Genomic DNA, 14,173 nt, shown 5'->3' with positions numbered 1-14,173 from the left:
AAGGACTCCGTTGAGAAAATGCGTATTATTAATCCTTGTACCTCAGTTCTTCACCCGAACACGACCTGCTCGCCGGTTTGATCCGTGACCCTGGAACGGAACCATCCCCGTGCATCCAGTTAAATGTCTAGGATGGACGAGTCTCGGCCAGATTCCGCAGAGCTGGCTGGTGGATTCGGTGCAGTGCTTGGTCTTCGGCCCATTGCGTATCTATGTAACTGACGACTAGTGTTGAGGCTGTTGAAGTTGGTACAAAAGAAATAAGGACGGTACCCAAATGAGGCAGCGAGGCTGTCCGCCGTTAGTGATCTGGCAGTCCTTGATGCTTGTACAGTTCAGTTATAGATATAGGCCTACAGAATGTCGAGTGTCCCGCTGTTTTCTTCTGATTGCTCATCAGAGTTTGGACCGTGGCCAGTAGGAACAGAGTTGAGGTGTCCAGTGTGGATGTCGACGATGGAGGGAAAAAGCACGACAAACAAATCTCTCTAATCATTGTTCAACAACCGAGTTTAGGTCCGTTTCATCATTCTACGGCATACACAATAATAGGTATATACATCACAGTCCAACAATCGAGGAATGAAGAATATGTTCCGAGTCAAAGCAGAGAGTGTCTAAAACAGCCCGTCAATATTACCCGTTTCAGGGTCAACATCCACATTCAAATAACCCGGAGCAGTAGGCAGTCCAGGGATCGTTTGAATTTCAGCCGCAAGAGCGTACCTGCAAGAACCATTAGCAAATGAAACGAAATATGTTGATAGCCCAGGGACGGCTACTCACAGATATCCAGCACCCGCAGAGAGCCGAACGTCCCGAATTGGCACGGTGAATCCGGTCGGGGCGCCCTTCAGCGCAGGATCATGGCTGAGCGAGTATTGCGTCTTTGCAATGCAGATAGGAAGGTGGCCGTATCCCTGCCGAGTGTACGTGTCGACCTTCTTCTGCGCCAGCTCGCTGAACTCGACCTTATCGGCTCCATACATTGCCCGGGCGATCTTGTCAATACGCTCCTGGACACTGCCCTCCAGATCGTAGAGGAGGCGGAAGTCCTTGGGCTTCGAGCTGGCAACGATGACGCTCTTCGCCAGATCGACGGCACCAGCGCCACCCTCGGCCCAGTGATTGGCAGGGACGGCATCCTCGGCACCGGCAGCAATGGCTTCTTCACGGATAACTGCAATCTCCGCGTCCGTGTCGGTGTGGAACTTGTTGATTGCCACCACGACAGGAATGCCGTACTGCTTGGCATTTTCAATGTGTTTGCGAAGGTTCACGCAACCTTTTCGGAGAAGTTCGATATTTTCCGTCCGGTAGACATCTGGTAGCGGAGCGCCGGGGGAAATATCGGGACCGCCACCGTGGACCTTCAGAGCTCGTACGGTGGCCACGACAACGACCGCGTCAGGAGTGAGACCCGATGAGCGGCACTTGATATTGAAGAAGCGTTCGCCGCCCATTGTAAAGTCAAAGCCTGCCTCCGTCACGACGAACCCGGTCTTTGCATCGTGATCCTCGTCCGGCTCCGTACCAGCGAGCTTCAATGCAAGCTTGTCGGCCACCACTGAGCTGGCGCCAATGCTGATGTTGGCAAATGGACCCGCATGGATGAGAACCGGCGTGCCTTCCACACTCTGCATCATATTGGGCTTGATGGCATCCTTCATCAACGCCGTCAGAGCACCCCCGACGCCAATGTCATCAGCAGTCACCGGCTCCCCGCTCTTCGACGTCGCAATGACAATGCGGCCCAATCGCTCACGCATGTCGGCAAGGTCATTGCTCAAAGCAAGGATGGCCATGCACTCACTTGCGACGGAGATATCGAAGGCGGTTTGCCGGCTGAGTCCTTTCTCTGTCGGCGCTTGTCCTATTGTAATCCCACGCAGGTGGCGGTCGTTCACGTCCAGCACGCGGCGCCAGGTAATAGTATCCGGGTCGATGTCCAGGCGAGCAAAGCGTCGAATTTCCTCCGGTGTAAGGTCGTCGGGGTTTGTCTTGTCAATGCCCAATCTCTTCAAACGACGAAGCATGCAAGGCTTGAATTCCCGCTTTCCGTCCTTGATCGGCACGAGTCGCTTGTACAAGGCAGCGTCGCTCTGAGTGGCTTCGTGGAACATGCGCGTGTCGATAGCCGCAGCCAAGAGATTGTTGGCGGCCGTGACGGCGTGAATATCACCGGTCAGATGAAGGTTGAACTCATCCATGGGAATGACTTGGCTGTAACCACCGCCGGCAGCTCCGCCTTTGATGCCAAATGTCGGACCTTGGCTTGGCTGTCGGACGTTGGCAAACACGATACGGTTCAGGTGGGCGCCCAAGGCCTGAGAGAGACCGAGGGTTGTTGTTGATTTTCCCTCTCCCAGAGGTGTCGGAGTGATGCCCGTCACAAGAATATAGCGTCCATTGCGGCGATGAGCCAGGCGATCCAGAACCGAGAGGCTGATTTTGGCTTTGGTGTGACCGTAGGGCTCGAGTTCATGCGGAGCAATTCCAATCTCAGCAGCAAGGGTCGTGATCGGTTTGGGGTGTTGCGCACGAGAAATCGCAATATCGGAAGGCACGGGTTTGATAAGATTGACAGGCAAGGGCTTGATGTGACGGCTTTTTTGTTTCTCAAAGTAGTACTTGGCCGCATTTACGACGTTCCGCAGAAGCATGGCTACAGTCATGGGGCCGACGCCGCCGGGAACGGGCGTGATCTGGGACGCAACCTCGATCGCAGATTCGAAGTGGACGTCACCGACCAGTCGCTGCCCGGATTTCTTGGTCTCATCGGGGATGAAGTTTGTGCCAACATCAATCACCACAACGCCGGGCTTGAGTTGTTCGCCTCTGATGAATTCCGGCTTCCCAATGGCCGCGACCAGAATGTCGGCACGCTTGAGGATGGCATCGAGGTTCTTGGTTTTCGAGTGGCATACGGTCACCGTGGCGTCGGCGCTCTTCAGCAGATAGCTGACTGGACTTCCGACAATGTCGCTTCGACCGAGAACAACCGCTTCCTTGCCCATCGGGTCCACCCCACTTACTCGCAGAAGTTCCATGACACCCTGTGGCGTGCACGGCACAAACAGGGGACGGCCGCCGCGCTTCGCGAGTTCGCCAATGTTGGCTGTGCCGAATCCGTCCACGTCCTTTTCATCCGCCACTGCTGATGTGATTGTCGTCTCCGAGATATGGCTCGGGAGGGGCAGTTGAACCAGGATGCCGTGCACTGTACTATCATTGTTCGCTTTATTGATCTCCAATAGCAGCTCTGCCTCCGTGATCGTTTCGGGAAACTTGTGGATGGTGCAGGCGATATTGGCCTTTGCAGAAAGTGAGCGCTTGTAGTAAGTAACATAGGAGTATAGAATCTTACCTCTTCCGCAGCCTTCAATTTCATACGAACATACGTGCCTAAAGTCGATAAGCTCCATATCCAAACCAGCCAAGATCATCGACAAACATACTGGAGTCGGATCGATCACCCACTAGTTCAGTCAGCGACATCAGCCCTCAAAACAAGCACCAATGGTAGCACTGTTCATTCATACCTTGGAAGATGACCAGGCTCGGCTTGAAGCGCGGGTTGGTCGCCTGTATACTCTGAATCTCCGCCTTCAAATTGTCGCGGATGCCCTTAGCAATGGCCGTGCCATCGATCTTTGTCCCCGTCATTTTGCCGTTGCTGGCGCGAATTGAATAATCTCTGCGGCCGGAGAACCTCGACAGACAAGAAAACGCACCCGTAGATCGAAGTTGAGCACTCGAGAAGACCGGGTGCGCTTGTGCTGAGTATTTCAAGCTCCTGGAGGGGCAGCGCGCGGCGAAGAAGAGCCGGCAGCGGGGTAAACGCGGCGCAACTGACCGGCACAAGCCCGAGAGGACCATGGGGCGACAATCTCGTCGCACACTCCGATGCCCGCCGGCTGATAGGAGGATGATCTGCACGATATCACGTGAAAGACCCTTTTTTCTCGAAAATTATCGTGGGTTTGGCACGAATCCCCGGATAATCTGGACATTGACGAGACTTGTTGCCCGGATCATGTCGTGAGTTTTACATTCTCCAGCCGGACGTGCCCGCGATTGATTCACCGGGACCTCCTCTCGCATTCAATTTTGGTCAATTCTGCTGGCTTTTGCAACGCATCAGAGAATCTGATCAAAATTAGCGTTAAGCGACGAAAATCATCGTCGGGAGCCAAGCCTGGTAGTTGTAGCGGCAGCTTAGGCTTGCAATCCGCTACGTTATCTACTCCGTAGCTCTTTTCATTTACGATAAAGATCAGGGAAGTATCGGAGTTTCTGTCGAGTACTGAGATTCTGCCAGTAATCCTGTCATGAGCACTCCGCAGTTGTAGTTTCAGTAGGCGTACGGACTACGGGAGTCGTCAAAAAAACTGGAGGAGCTCTGCTAAGGACGGAGTACTCGTACTCTTCACAATTGTGGCAGGTGGCCTACTTGTATTGTAAAACTGTAATCTTACCGTAATCCAACTTCAACGCCAGTCTTGGCACTCGGCCGCGAACGTGTGGGATCAAAATTACCAAAAAATCGCTGCGTGAAGCTTCAACACTTGACGAACAGACACACCACATTACGGTGCTTCTCCCGACAGATTTCTCTTCCTCTGATAGACTGCTGCTTCTGGGAGAACAAAAGTCCGGATCATCCGCTTCAGGATGCGGCCAATTTTGCTTGCGGGCCATGTTCGTGGACGCCACCCAATTTCTGCGATCGCTCGTTTTGCTGACTGTGTGTCTGTGATTAGGAACGGTCTCTGAACCAGATCAGATACAATCGCGATGGCGACCTCCTCTTCTCAGTGTCCAAGGACAAGATCATCTGCGTGTGGTATTCGGCAAACGGAGAGCGTCTAGGAACCTACTCGGGCCACCAGGGCGCCATCTGGACCGTTGATGTCAGTCCGAACACAGTTCTGGTTGCCTCCGGGGCCGCCGACAACACAGTGCGATTGTGGAACGCCCGCACCGGTGAATGTGTCAAGACGTGGAATTTCCCGACCGCTGTGAAGCGAGTGGAGTTCAGCCCAGATGGCAGCCGACTGCTTGCGGTGACGGAGAAGCGCATGGGTTTCTTGGGAACGATTGTCGTGTTCGATATCCGATACGGTGATGGCGAAGGCAACAATCTGGATGACCAGGCTGAGGAGCCGACGCTAAGGATCACTTGCGAGGAGAGCAAGGCTACCGTCGCCGGCTGGACATACCTGGGTAAATATATCATCGCGGGCCATGAAGATGGCAGTGTTAGCCAATATGATCCCAAGGTAGATACATTATGCAATCTTGGGACTTCTAGCATTTTAACGCTAACTTGGGCCCCAGACCGGTGAACAACTCGCGAACGTCCAAGCACACGAGTTCGACTCCCAGGTGAACGACATTCAATTCTCGCCGGATCGCACATATTTCATCACCGCGTCTGCCGACAAGACAGCAAAGGTGGGCAAGGAAAAAAAAAAAAAAGTTCGATGCCCAATTCGTATATCAGGGGCTGACAACAACTAGATTCTGTCCTCCCGAAATCTCGCGGTTCTCAAGACCTACGTTGCCGATACCGCGCTGAACACGGCCGCAATCACCGCGAAGAAAGACTACGTTATTCTGGGTGGCGGTCAAGCGGCATCGGAAGTGACAACAACACATGCTCGCCAGGGTAAATTCGAAGCGCGGTTCTACCACAAGATCTTCGAGGACGAAATCGGCCGCGTCAAGGGCCACTTTGGTCCCCTCAACACGATCGCTGTCCACCCAGCCGGCACGGGCTATGCCTCCGGTGGTGAGGACGGCTACATCCGAATCCACCATTTTGACAAGCCTTATTTTGATTTCATGTATGAAGTGGAACGGGAGCAGATGAAACGGTGATATGATGTTTTGCTGGTACTAAGATGAGGCATGTGAAATGTTTCCCAGGCTTGTTCAATCATGATTTTCGTAGTTGGTATGGCAATGTTGAAACACCATCGGGTTCTAACATGTCAAAGCTACATTTCATTGTGTTCTTTTTGAGATTCATGAGTCCCAGGACAGCAACAAACATCTAGAGAAATGTGCGTAAATTGCATGTCAGTTTCATAAAAAGACTTTCATCCGTACGATTAGGATTTGATGGTTGGTTAATTGATCACTTGCATTCTAAAGGTGTCAAATCTAGTATAAAAAAGTTCGCCATTCCAAATGCATCAAAGGAGAAAAGAATAGGATCCCCAAAGTGACGACTGAATGTCGAGGGACGTAGATATACCATGAAGTCGTGCGCTCATAATAATCGCTGGAAGGAACGACAGGACATTGATCACTTCTTCTTAGGAAACTTCTCAGCCCCGATATCCGACCCTCGCAACTTGATGTTCAGAACCCGCTCCATAGCACTGAGGACCTTCTGGTCCGGGGGTGCCGTACCCCGTTCCATGTCCTGAATGACGGAGACCGTGGTGTTGCATTTGGTGGCGAGTTCCTTTTGGGACATCTTGTACCCTTCTTCATTCCGTCGACGCTTGATCGCATCGCCGACCTTGGTGCCGACTGTCTTAGGCTTGATGATGTCGTCGCTTCGATCAACCTTTGTGAGATGTTGTCCCTCGACGGAGCTGGCGCGAGCGGCCTGCAGGTATGGAGTCAGCATTCGATTCGATCCGAGATAACTGATGTGGGCGAAACTTACAGGATTGCCTGTTGAGAACTTCTTCTCCGTGGTAACCGGCAAACCGGCCCGTCTCGCGGCGTTCACTACACTCTCCTTCTTGACAACTTTTTCTTTTGGGGCACCGGCGCCACCACGGTGCGCGCTTCCAATTCGTACAACGGAATCCCAGTCAGTCATCTTGAGCCGGCTTTGAGGAGGTGGGAGCGACTCTCAGAAACGGACAAGCTGTGCGGTAGGGATATGCGACGGGACAGTCAAAGTCGGGAACTCTCAGCAGATCTTTTCCCGATGCCCCTCGAGCAACGAAGGCGTCCGACTGTATAGGATGGTGAATGAATAGTAAATCTTTGAACCCTTATTTAACGAGCGAGCGAAGTTTCTCGAGCAGAAGCACAGTCATCATTAATCACAGCCGCAGATCGCAGGCGGTGAGCCAAGGCGGTGAATGAAAGTGGCAATTTTTGCCACTTTTACACAAGTTCTTTCGGAGCAACTCCAGATTTTGGAGTTGACCTACCGCTGGTTCGTCCCAGGAGCACAGATTACTAGTCGTTACTAGCATTGGGCAACTTCAACACGTAGGAGACCATGGGGAGAGTCGGTATGATCTAATCAACCTCGGAGATTGAATCTTGCTATTGATATATAACCTCGCAAGCCGAACCGAAATCAAAGTTGATGGGAGTGGATCTCCTTCGAATTGCAGCGTTGGCGTCATGAAATCCCTCTATCGGCTGCTCTGCTTTTTAAGCGGCATCTCCTGGAGACACAGAGATCCATCCTAACGCGTAATGGTGTCTAGACCCAGACCCTTCGATCTTTTTATTTTTTAACCGCAGCCTCGACACTGCAGGACGAAGCCGGGTCAATTGCGCATTGAGGGAATGAAGCAGCAGCGTCAATTCGACATTGTGGGCTCCTCCGCTCCTTGCTTTTGGAGCTCGTAATCCAGATCGCACACTACATGGATACCGTAGGCATTGTCCGGTGCCAGAGGGTGCGTCCTTATTGCCTTTGCAAGTTATTGGTGATCTTCTACAGGGAACTGACCCAGTAGTAGGTGTCGAAACGATGGCGAAGGATTCTCTCGAGCGGTCCAATCACCACGTTTGCCTTGCGCGAAGCGATTGAAATCTTGAGTCTGGACCGGAAGAGTGTTGATGTCACGATCGCGGGCGCGATTAGCTATATCCAATGGAAACATCGGTTGCAGTGCGGTAGGCCCGTGAAGAGGATCTTTCTGCCCTGGCCACCGGGCCAGTCCTACGCGCCCTGTGAGGTCAGGTACCATTCGCGGCGATTTTGCTATCGATGCTTGGACAGGGAAGAAATTCACATGTTGAATCTCGAAACTGGAGAGAAATCGATTTGGACCAGCGGCAGCGACGTGGGGCATATATTTTCCTTGACGTTATCCGATCGCTACCTTGTTGTGGTCTCGAATGAAATGTATGTGATTTTCTTTTGGGGGTCGTCTAACATGATACTCCAGGGACGAGATCAATTACACCGTCATTCTCACAGCATGGGATGTCAGCAGATAACGGAAATTGGTTCAACACCTTCATGATATTGACCGCCAGTGTTCTCTCGTAGAGGATAAAGTGGTAATTGGCTGTCCCGGAAGGCACCCTCCTGCGGCCTATGTTTGGGATCTGACATCCAACCTCGTTCGAAAAATCGAGCTTGGCAGCTTCTCTGATCCTGGCTTGTTGCATGTTGCCGCGGATATTGTGTTGGTGGAATTCAGATCAACTGGAAAAAAGGTTCTCAAGAGGTACAGCAGACCAAGTGGAGGTTGACGACGGGGGAACTGCTTGTAAGAAGCATTCAGGCGTGTCGGTGGCGGGCCGTCACAATCATCGTACGTACAAGCGACACATTTCTCAAGCAAATTGTTTCTCTTTCACATTTGGCCATAAGACAGCAACCCAGTATTTCCTTACCAAACACCCTAATCTAATAATCGACATGCATGTCATGTCATGTACGACCACACTGTCGGCGAGCTGAGTGCCCGATGGCTTGAATGCATCGATTCCCACGGACAACCCTGCAGATTCACAAATCCCGTCTTTCTAGCTCCGAAAATTGTCTATTTCTGGAGTTGGGAGCTGGCCATTTACGACGTCGTGAATGACACGACGGCCTTCTCCCCGTATAATTTGGACATCGGAATCATCACTGGTCGCGAATCGCTGGGCTCCATACAGCCATGGGTAGTTACAGACCTGCTAGCTTCGATAAAATCCTTTGGCAACCAGGACGTCTTTGGCTTGAGTGGCAAGTACGGCGCTAAGCTCTTATTCTTCAATCCAAGCCTTGTCCCCGACCTCCCGGATTGCGAGCCTGACTTCCATCCCTAATTGACACGTAGGCGAAGAACGTGGAGAAGGAGAGGTGTATCGATGATGTCGTTAACCGGAACGCCGTCTCCAGTCTGGTGAGGAGACTTCCCTTCGCTAATTCCCGCTTTCATGCGGAGTGGCGTCGAGCGTCTCGACGAGATATTCTGGTCTGTGTGGCGCTCGGTTCTGCGCCGGTAGCAAGGTGCTGAGTTCGAAGTTCAGGAATCATCAATACGCGACTTTGATTCTTTTGCAATCAGAAAGACTTCGAACTGTTGTCAACACTCGACAGGCATTGTGTACTCGAAGATTCTTGAGACGTACTCTTCCTAGACAAGGCCCGCGAATTTTCCTGCCGATGTACGGAGTACGAGAATGAGTAAAACTACGAGGGATAAAATACGCGCAATTCGACGTGATGGGTGATTGCTAATTCAATGCCGTCTCATTGCGGCTGGGCAATTCCATCCCATCACGATGTACATTCCATCGAGCAAGATAAAGAGATAAACGACAGACATAGGTATACAGCGATAGTAGCCAACCTCAAGGAAACAAAACACTGTTGTGGAAATGCAGACACGGTCTGTTGTAGGGGAAGAACAGAAAACCTGACTCATGTCGACCGTCGTCGCATGCGCGTGGGGTGAATCCGCTTGCACCTGCCGCGGTAGACTTGCAGGACATCAGGTATGACATGTGTGGAAGTTAAAGTTATCCACTGCAGTTAAAGTCCAATCGAGTAGCAGATGAGTTGGAACACGTCTCAGCGTCTTCCAGAGTTCCCAGCCGTTTAAACGCCACCAACGCCAGTCCGATAATGATTCCTCATCCCTGCCTAACCCAGTCATTCCAAAGCGACCACACAAAACGACATAGCAAAAGACCTCTCGACACGAGAAGTAGATCAGAAAATCCCATTGACAATGTTGGAACCGATGGTCGCGCCAGCGCCGAAGATCGCTAGAATCGGTCAGTCAACCAAACCGCTCACATCAAGTGTTCACTCTCACATACCAGCATTGCCCATCTTCTTTCCGAACTTCTTGCCATGCTCCTCCAGTTTCGATGGCCGGCGGCCACCCGATGGTGTCGTGGAAGACCCTGCTTGGCTGATCTCCAACGGGAGGTTGCCGTAACTCGTGGGTCCGGGCTTCTCATCGATAACGGTCACGTAACTCCGAGGGAAGATACCCTCCAGATTCGTCCGCTCGTTCCGACCACGCCACCCTGGGCACATTAGCTTCGTCAAATCCACGAAATACGTTATCACGTACAATCGTTGTTCATATGCTCCAGAACTTGGATCCGGTCATTCGGCTGCAATGCCAAATCTCCTGCATCCGTCGGCGTATAGGCGTAGAGAGCAGACGCGATCGATAGAATCGGGGGCGCCGTATAAGCCGGCGGCGGAGCCGAAACAGGGGCCGGTTGTTGCGACGTCTTCTCGTTGAGCGTCGTGTTGGCAAGCTGGGTAGTAGGAGGACTGTATGCAGGTGCGGATGACGTCTGTGTTGTCTGTGTGTGCTGGACTTGTGCCTGTTCAGGTAACTGGGAGAGAATCGTGGACAATTGCTGCGGTGTGATAACGGCGGCGTTTGAAAGAAATTCGAGTTCCTATCGCTCTCCGTTAGCATCAGGAGATCCCTTCATTTCCTGCCAGTCAAGAAGGAAGAAGGGGTGGAAATGACGAACAGTTCGAATGTTCCGCAGCGACCGATTGGCCAACGCTGCAGTCAAATTGTCTTGCATCGTCATGGCGATGGACGAAGGCCGTTGTCAACCGTCGGTCGAAGTCCGCGATAAAAGCTCCCAGGGGAGCGATTCTGAGCGCGAGATGGAGATGACTCCGATCGACAGCGGGTTGGACGCGGAAGGGCGATGGATGGAGAGGACAGAGTTGGAGGCAGACTCAGCCCCAGGGCCCAGCAGTGAATCGCGCCGAGCGATCCGACCATATTTCAAATCAGGGCGCAAAATGGTGGACTTGGCCATATTCGGTTAGAGGCATGCAAATTGAAGTTCAGATTGTGTCTTTTGCAATTGTCGCCCAATCACATGGGACTCGTCATGATCCAATCAAAAACGCTCGGAATCCGCTGCGGGTCCAACTAACATGGACGGAAGCACGGAGTGGCTCGTCTCCGTGCAGTACGAGTATACAGAGTAGGCCTGCACATTTATCCTTCCACGGACAACAACCTTGATTGAAAGAAATTGAATTGGAAACCAATTCTCTTTCCACAATAGCCATTTCTTTCTTATCACAGCAGTCCTCTAGGCAATAAGCTCCGTACGGTGTAGGTAGGATCTTGTTTCAGATCTCTCCAGGGCATTGATTCGACTTCCATGCACATCAGTACTGGACAGGTCATGCACGACCTTTGTACTCCGTAGTTGTGCTTCAATAGTGGTCTGTCAACCAGCCTGCCTTGCATCTGCATCTTCTAGAGACTCAACTCAGGGATTGTACGGGGATATGATCCCTTCAACTCGGTGTGCTCTCAGAATTTGCGGACGAGCTTCTGATATGGGATTGCTTCTTTCGTTCAACACGGCATACGAGAAAATATCGCTAATTACCTACCATCTATCCTACATGTATGGCGTCTGTCGGAGAGCGAAATCTCGAAATGGCGTCACTGTGCCCCCGGCGCAGTCACTAGTGCTCCTGTTCAGCCTTGCGTGCGGAATCCAAGTTACCTTGAAACTACGGAGTACAGCTAACCACATTGTCATTCTCAAGTCTGCTGCCTCTTTCGCACAATCACGCTGGGTCCCGTCTTCGAGACCACAAAATGATCCACCAAGTCATAGTGTCCCTGCGCATCCTCGCCGGTACGATCCCCAGAGGTGATGTCGAACAAGAACATCATGCGAGCTAGCGTGATCCGCATCTCCATCAGGGCCATGCCCTTCCCGATACAGCCCCGCGGGCCAATGCTGAACGGACAGAATGCTCGACGCGCCACATCAACCTCTGCCGCCGAGGTGATCCATGACACGCCAGTCGGCGTCTCACATTTCGCTCCCTCGATCCACCGCTCAGGAATATAGTACAACGGCTCCCGGTAGTAGTCCGGATGCCGATGGATGGAGTAGGCGGGCGTTCCGCAGTCTGTGCCGGCAGGAAGATAAACCCCGTCCACGTAGGCGCCTCCAGCCATGGCTTCACGTGGAATTGCTGCGGGAACGGCGGGGGCCAATCGCATCGCCTCATCGATGCAGGCCTTCAAATACGGCAGCTCGTTGAGCTGCGGGCCGCTGACAATTTCCTCCACGTTGTTGAACCGGGTACGAACTTCGTTCTTCAGCTTCTCCATCGCCCGCGGATGCCGCACGAGATAGAACAACGTCGCCGCCAGGCTGGTGGAGGTCGTATCACTGCCTGCAATCATCAGCACGTTCGCCTCGCCCCACAACTCTTGCATTGTGAGGCCCTGCCCAGTTTCCGGATCTTTGGCGTTGAGCAGGTAGTAGAAGAAGTCTTTCTTTGCGGTGCGTCCGGCCGCTTCACGCTCCTTGGCCCGCTGCGTGGCTTCAGCCCTTGATTCCACGATGAAATTCCAGCGATCCATGGCCAACTTGCGCAGGAAGATGCGATCCAGATTCCAATTCGCAAGTGGCATCCACAAACCACACTGCGTGATTACCAGAAATTAGCTTTACGTTGCCGATAGTGAGTGGGAGACGGAAGAAGGGAAGATAAAACTTACCACATAGTGTCGGTGCGCCGCACGATCGACAAGATGCACCATCTTTCTCTTTGCTCCATCAATCAACATGTCGAAGCTCTTTCCGAAACACAGCTCTCCCATAACATCGTAGGTCATGAAACCCAACCAGCTGTCGAGTCTTCGCACAATCTCGCCCCCCTTGGTGCGATACTCATTTTTCAACAATGGTCTGGTGTTCTCGGCACCCTGACCGAGTATTGTGCACAGTTGATTAATGTGGAGGAGCATGACATCTTCCATACTCTTCAATGCCGCGTCGGAAAACGCCTGACTGAGAACTCTCCTCTTGCGGCCATGGGCAAACTTATCAATCACGTTGTGCGTGTTGTACACGCCCCGGATGGCAGGAAACCCATTGTAAAAGTCGGCCTTCTGAAACCTCTTCCCATGTCCGTAGATGTCATGGAGTCCCTTCACGGAGTTGATTGAAACGAAGTTGGGCGCGACACGCACGTGCGAGCCATATCGCTGATGCAGTTCATGAAGCCAGAGATGTCGATCACCCTTGAGTCCGTGGTACAGTTGCACAAACGGTGTCACCGTAGCAAGGAAGGGACCGTTGATGTGTCGAAGAGGGTGCAGGTATCGATTGTACAAGACATAGCTTGCAACCTATTCGTGGAGGGTCAGCAAAGTTAGGGCAAACCTGCGTTTCCTTCCAAATCTGGAAAAAATCCGTCTATGCTTCTCGCAAGTGCAATGACCAAAAAGCTTCTCGTAATCGCTGACAGTAAGGTGGGCGATACATACCAATGCGAGTAGAATCAAGACTCCAATCTCCGCTGCAAGCCGCAGCGAAGGTATTTGCGCAAGCAGCATGGTTCGTTGGTCTGGCGATGAGGGAGGCGATTCGAAAGACCGACCCTAGCCGAGGCTAGCCGCAGTGACGTTGTGAGCATCAATGAGTGCTAAGCATCGAGCTTTGCCCCGCAAAATCGCTTACCTCTGAGGAATCGCAATACTACTCTGAAGCTGATGAACAATGCTTTAGAATCGCCTGAGGACTGGGGTAGGGGTGGTCATTTATAACATTGCTGACATCGGTTAATCGCGGATGTTCGTGGCTTCGTCAGGTGGAAGACGGTCTCATTATCAATCCCCACCTCCAGCATGGATCGATGCTGCAGAAAGCCGCTTTAGTGTGGTTCAAGTGGACCGAGGACTACAGTTTGCTGTTGTCATGATTTTGTCAATAGGTTGCTGTGCACTTCACCCACGGTTGTAGCACTCAGGATACAGTACAAGTACGCATTGCCTTGCGGATAGTATCATCAGTTCTCATCATCCCGGACGTCGTAGATAAAGTCCCAAACTGCCAACGAAACATCATCCAAGATCATCTTGATACCTTCTTACTGTCTAGCTTGAGTTGTAGTATGCACGAGGGCACGTACTATCCCTGCACGGGCCCGATAGTGAACTCG

At 52.1% G+C, this 14,173-nt stretch overlaps 7 protein-coding genes across 7 annotated transcripts; 3 read left to right on the top strand and 4 right to left on the bottom strand.

Annotated features, from left to right (window-relative positions):
• Positions 1-617: 617 nt before the first annotated feature.
• Positions 618-3,666, bottom strand: VTN31DRAFT_3446 (uncharacterized protein; the record flags this gene model as incomplete). The annotated part of the gene is made up of 5 exons (XM_069403726.1): positions 618-726; positions 787-3,314; positions 3,368-3,405; positions 3,459-3,479; positions 3,543-3,666. 5 exons carry the CDS (start codon positions 3,664-3,666, stop codon positions 618-620), a joined length of 2,820 nt encoding a protein of 939 aa, XP_069260771.1.
• A 1,008-nt stretch (positions 3,667-4,674) lies between these two features.
• On the top strand, positions 4,675-5,883 carry VTN31DRAFT_3445 (uncharacterized protein; the record flags this gene model as incomplete). Its single annotated transcript, XM_069403725.1, has 4 exons — positions 4,675-4,701; positions 4,764-5,282; positions 5,341-5,457; positions 5,524-5,883. The coding sequence occupies 4 exons, from the start codon at positions 4,675-4,677 to the stop codon at positions 5,881-5,883; spliced, it is 1,023 nt and encodes a 340-aa protein (XP_069260770.1).
• A 430-nt stretch (positions 5,884-6,313) lies between these two features.
• Positions 6,314-6,841, bottom strand: VTN31DRAFT_3444 (uncharacterized protein; the record flags this gene model as incomplete). Its single annotated transcript, XM_069403724.1, has 2 exons — positions 6,314-6,622; positions 6,683-6,841. 2 exons carry the CDS (start codon positions 6,839-6,841, stop codon positions 6,314-6,316), a joined length of 468 nt encoding a protein of 155 aa, XP_069260769.1.
• A 787-nt stretch (positions 6,842-7,628) lies between these two features.
• On the top strand, positions 7,629-8,234 carry VTN31DRAFT_3443 (uncharacterized protein; the record flags this gene model as incomplete). Its single annotated transcript, XM_069403723.1, has 2 exons — positions 7,629-7,661; positions 7,725-8,234. The coding sequence occupies 2 exons, from the start codon at positions 7,629-7,631 to the stop codon at positions 8,232-8,234; spliced, it is 543 nt and encodes a 180-aa protein (XP_069260768.1).
• A 645-nt stretch (positions 8,235-8,879) lies between these two features.
• VTN31DRAFT_3442 (uncharacterized protein) lies at positions 8,880-9,662 on the top strand (the record flags this gene model as incomplete). The annotated part of the gene is made up of 3 exons (XM_069403722.1): positions 8,880-8,951; positions 9,042-9,214; positions 9,608-9,662. 3 exons carry the CDS (start codon positions 8,880-8,882, stop codon positions 9,660-9,662), a joined length of 300 nt encoding a protein of 99 aa, XP_069260767.1.
• A 257-nt stretch (positions 9,663-9,919) lies between these two features.
• VTN31DRAFT_3441 (uncharacterized protein) lies at positions 9,920-10,770 on the bottom strand (the record flags this gene model as incomplete). Its single annotated transcript, XM_069403721.1, has 4 exons — positions 9,920-9,975; positions 10,030-10,242; positions 10,290-10,629; positions 10,708-10,770. 4 exons carry the CDS (start codon positions 10,768-10,770, stop codon positions 9,920-9,922), a joined length of 672 nt encoding a protein of 223 aa, XP_069260766.1.
• A 983-nt stretch (positions 10,771-11,753) lies between these two features.
• Positions 11,754-13,568, bottom strand: VTN31DRAFT_3440 (uncharacterized protein; the record flags this gene model as incomplete). Its single annotated transcript, XM_069403720.1, has 3 exons — positions 11,754-12,653; positions 12,729-13,361; positions 13,500-13,568. The coding sequence occupies 3 exons, from the start codon at positions 13,566-13,568 to the stop codon at positions 11,754-11,756; spliced, it is 1,602 nt and encodes a 533-aa protein (XP_069260765.1).
• Positions 13,569-14,173: the final 605 nt, after the last annotated feature.

The sequence above is a fragment of the Thermomyces dupontii genome, assembly GCF_041956625.1.
Source record: "Thermomyces dupontii strain NRRL 2155 unplaced genomic scaffold VTN31scaffold_3, whole genome shotgun sequence".
NCBI classification, from domain to species: Eukaryota; Fungi; Ascomycota; class Eurotiomycetes; order Eurotiales; family Trichocomaceae; genus Thermomyces; species Thermomyces dupontii.
This window is presented reverse-complemented; position numbering and strand designations above follow the sequence as displayed.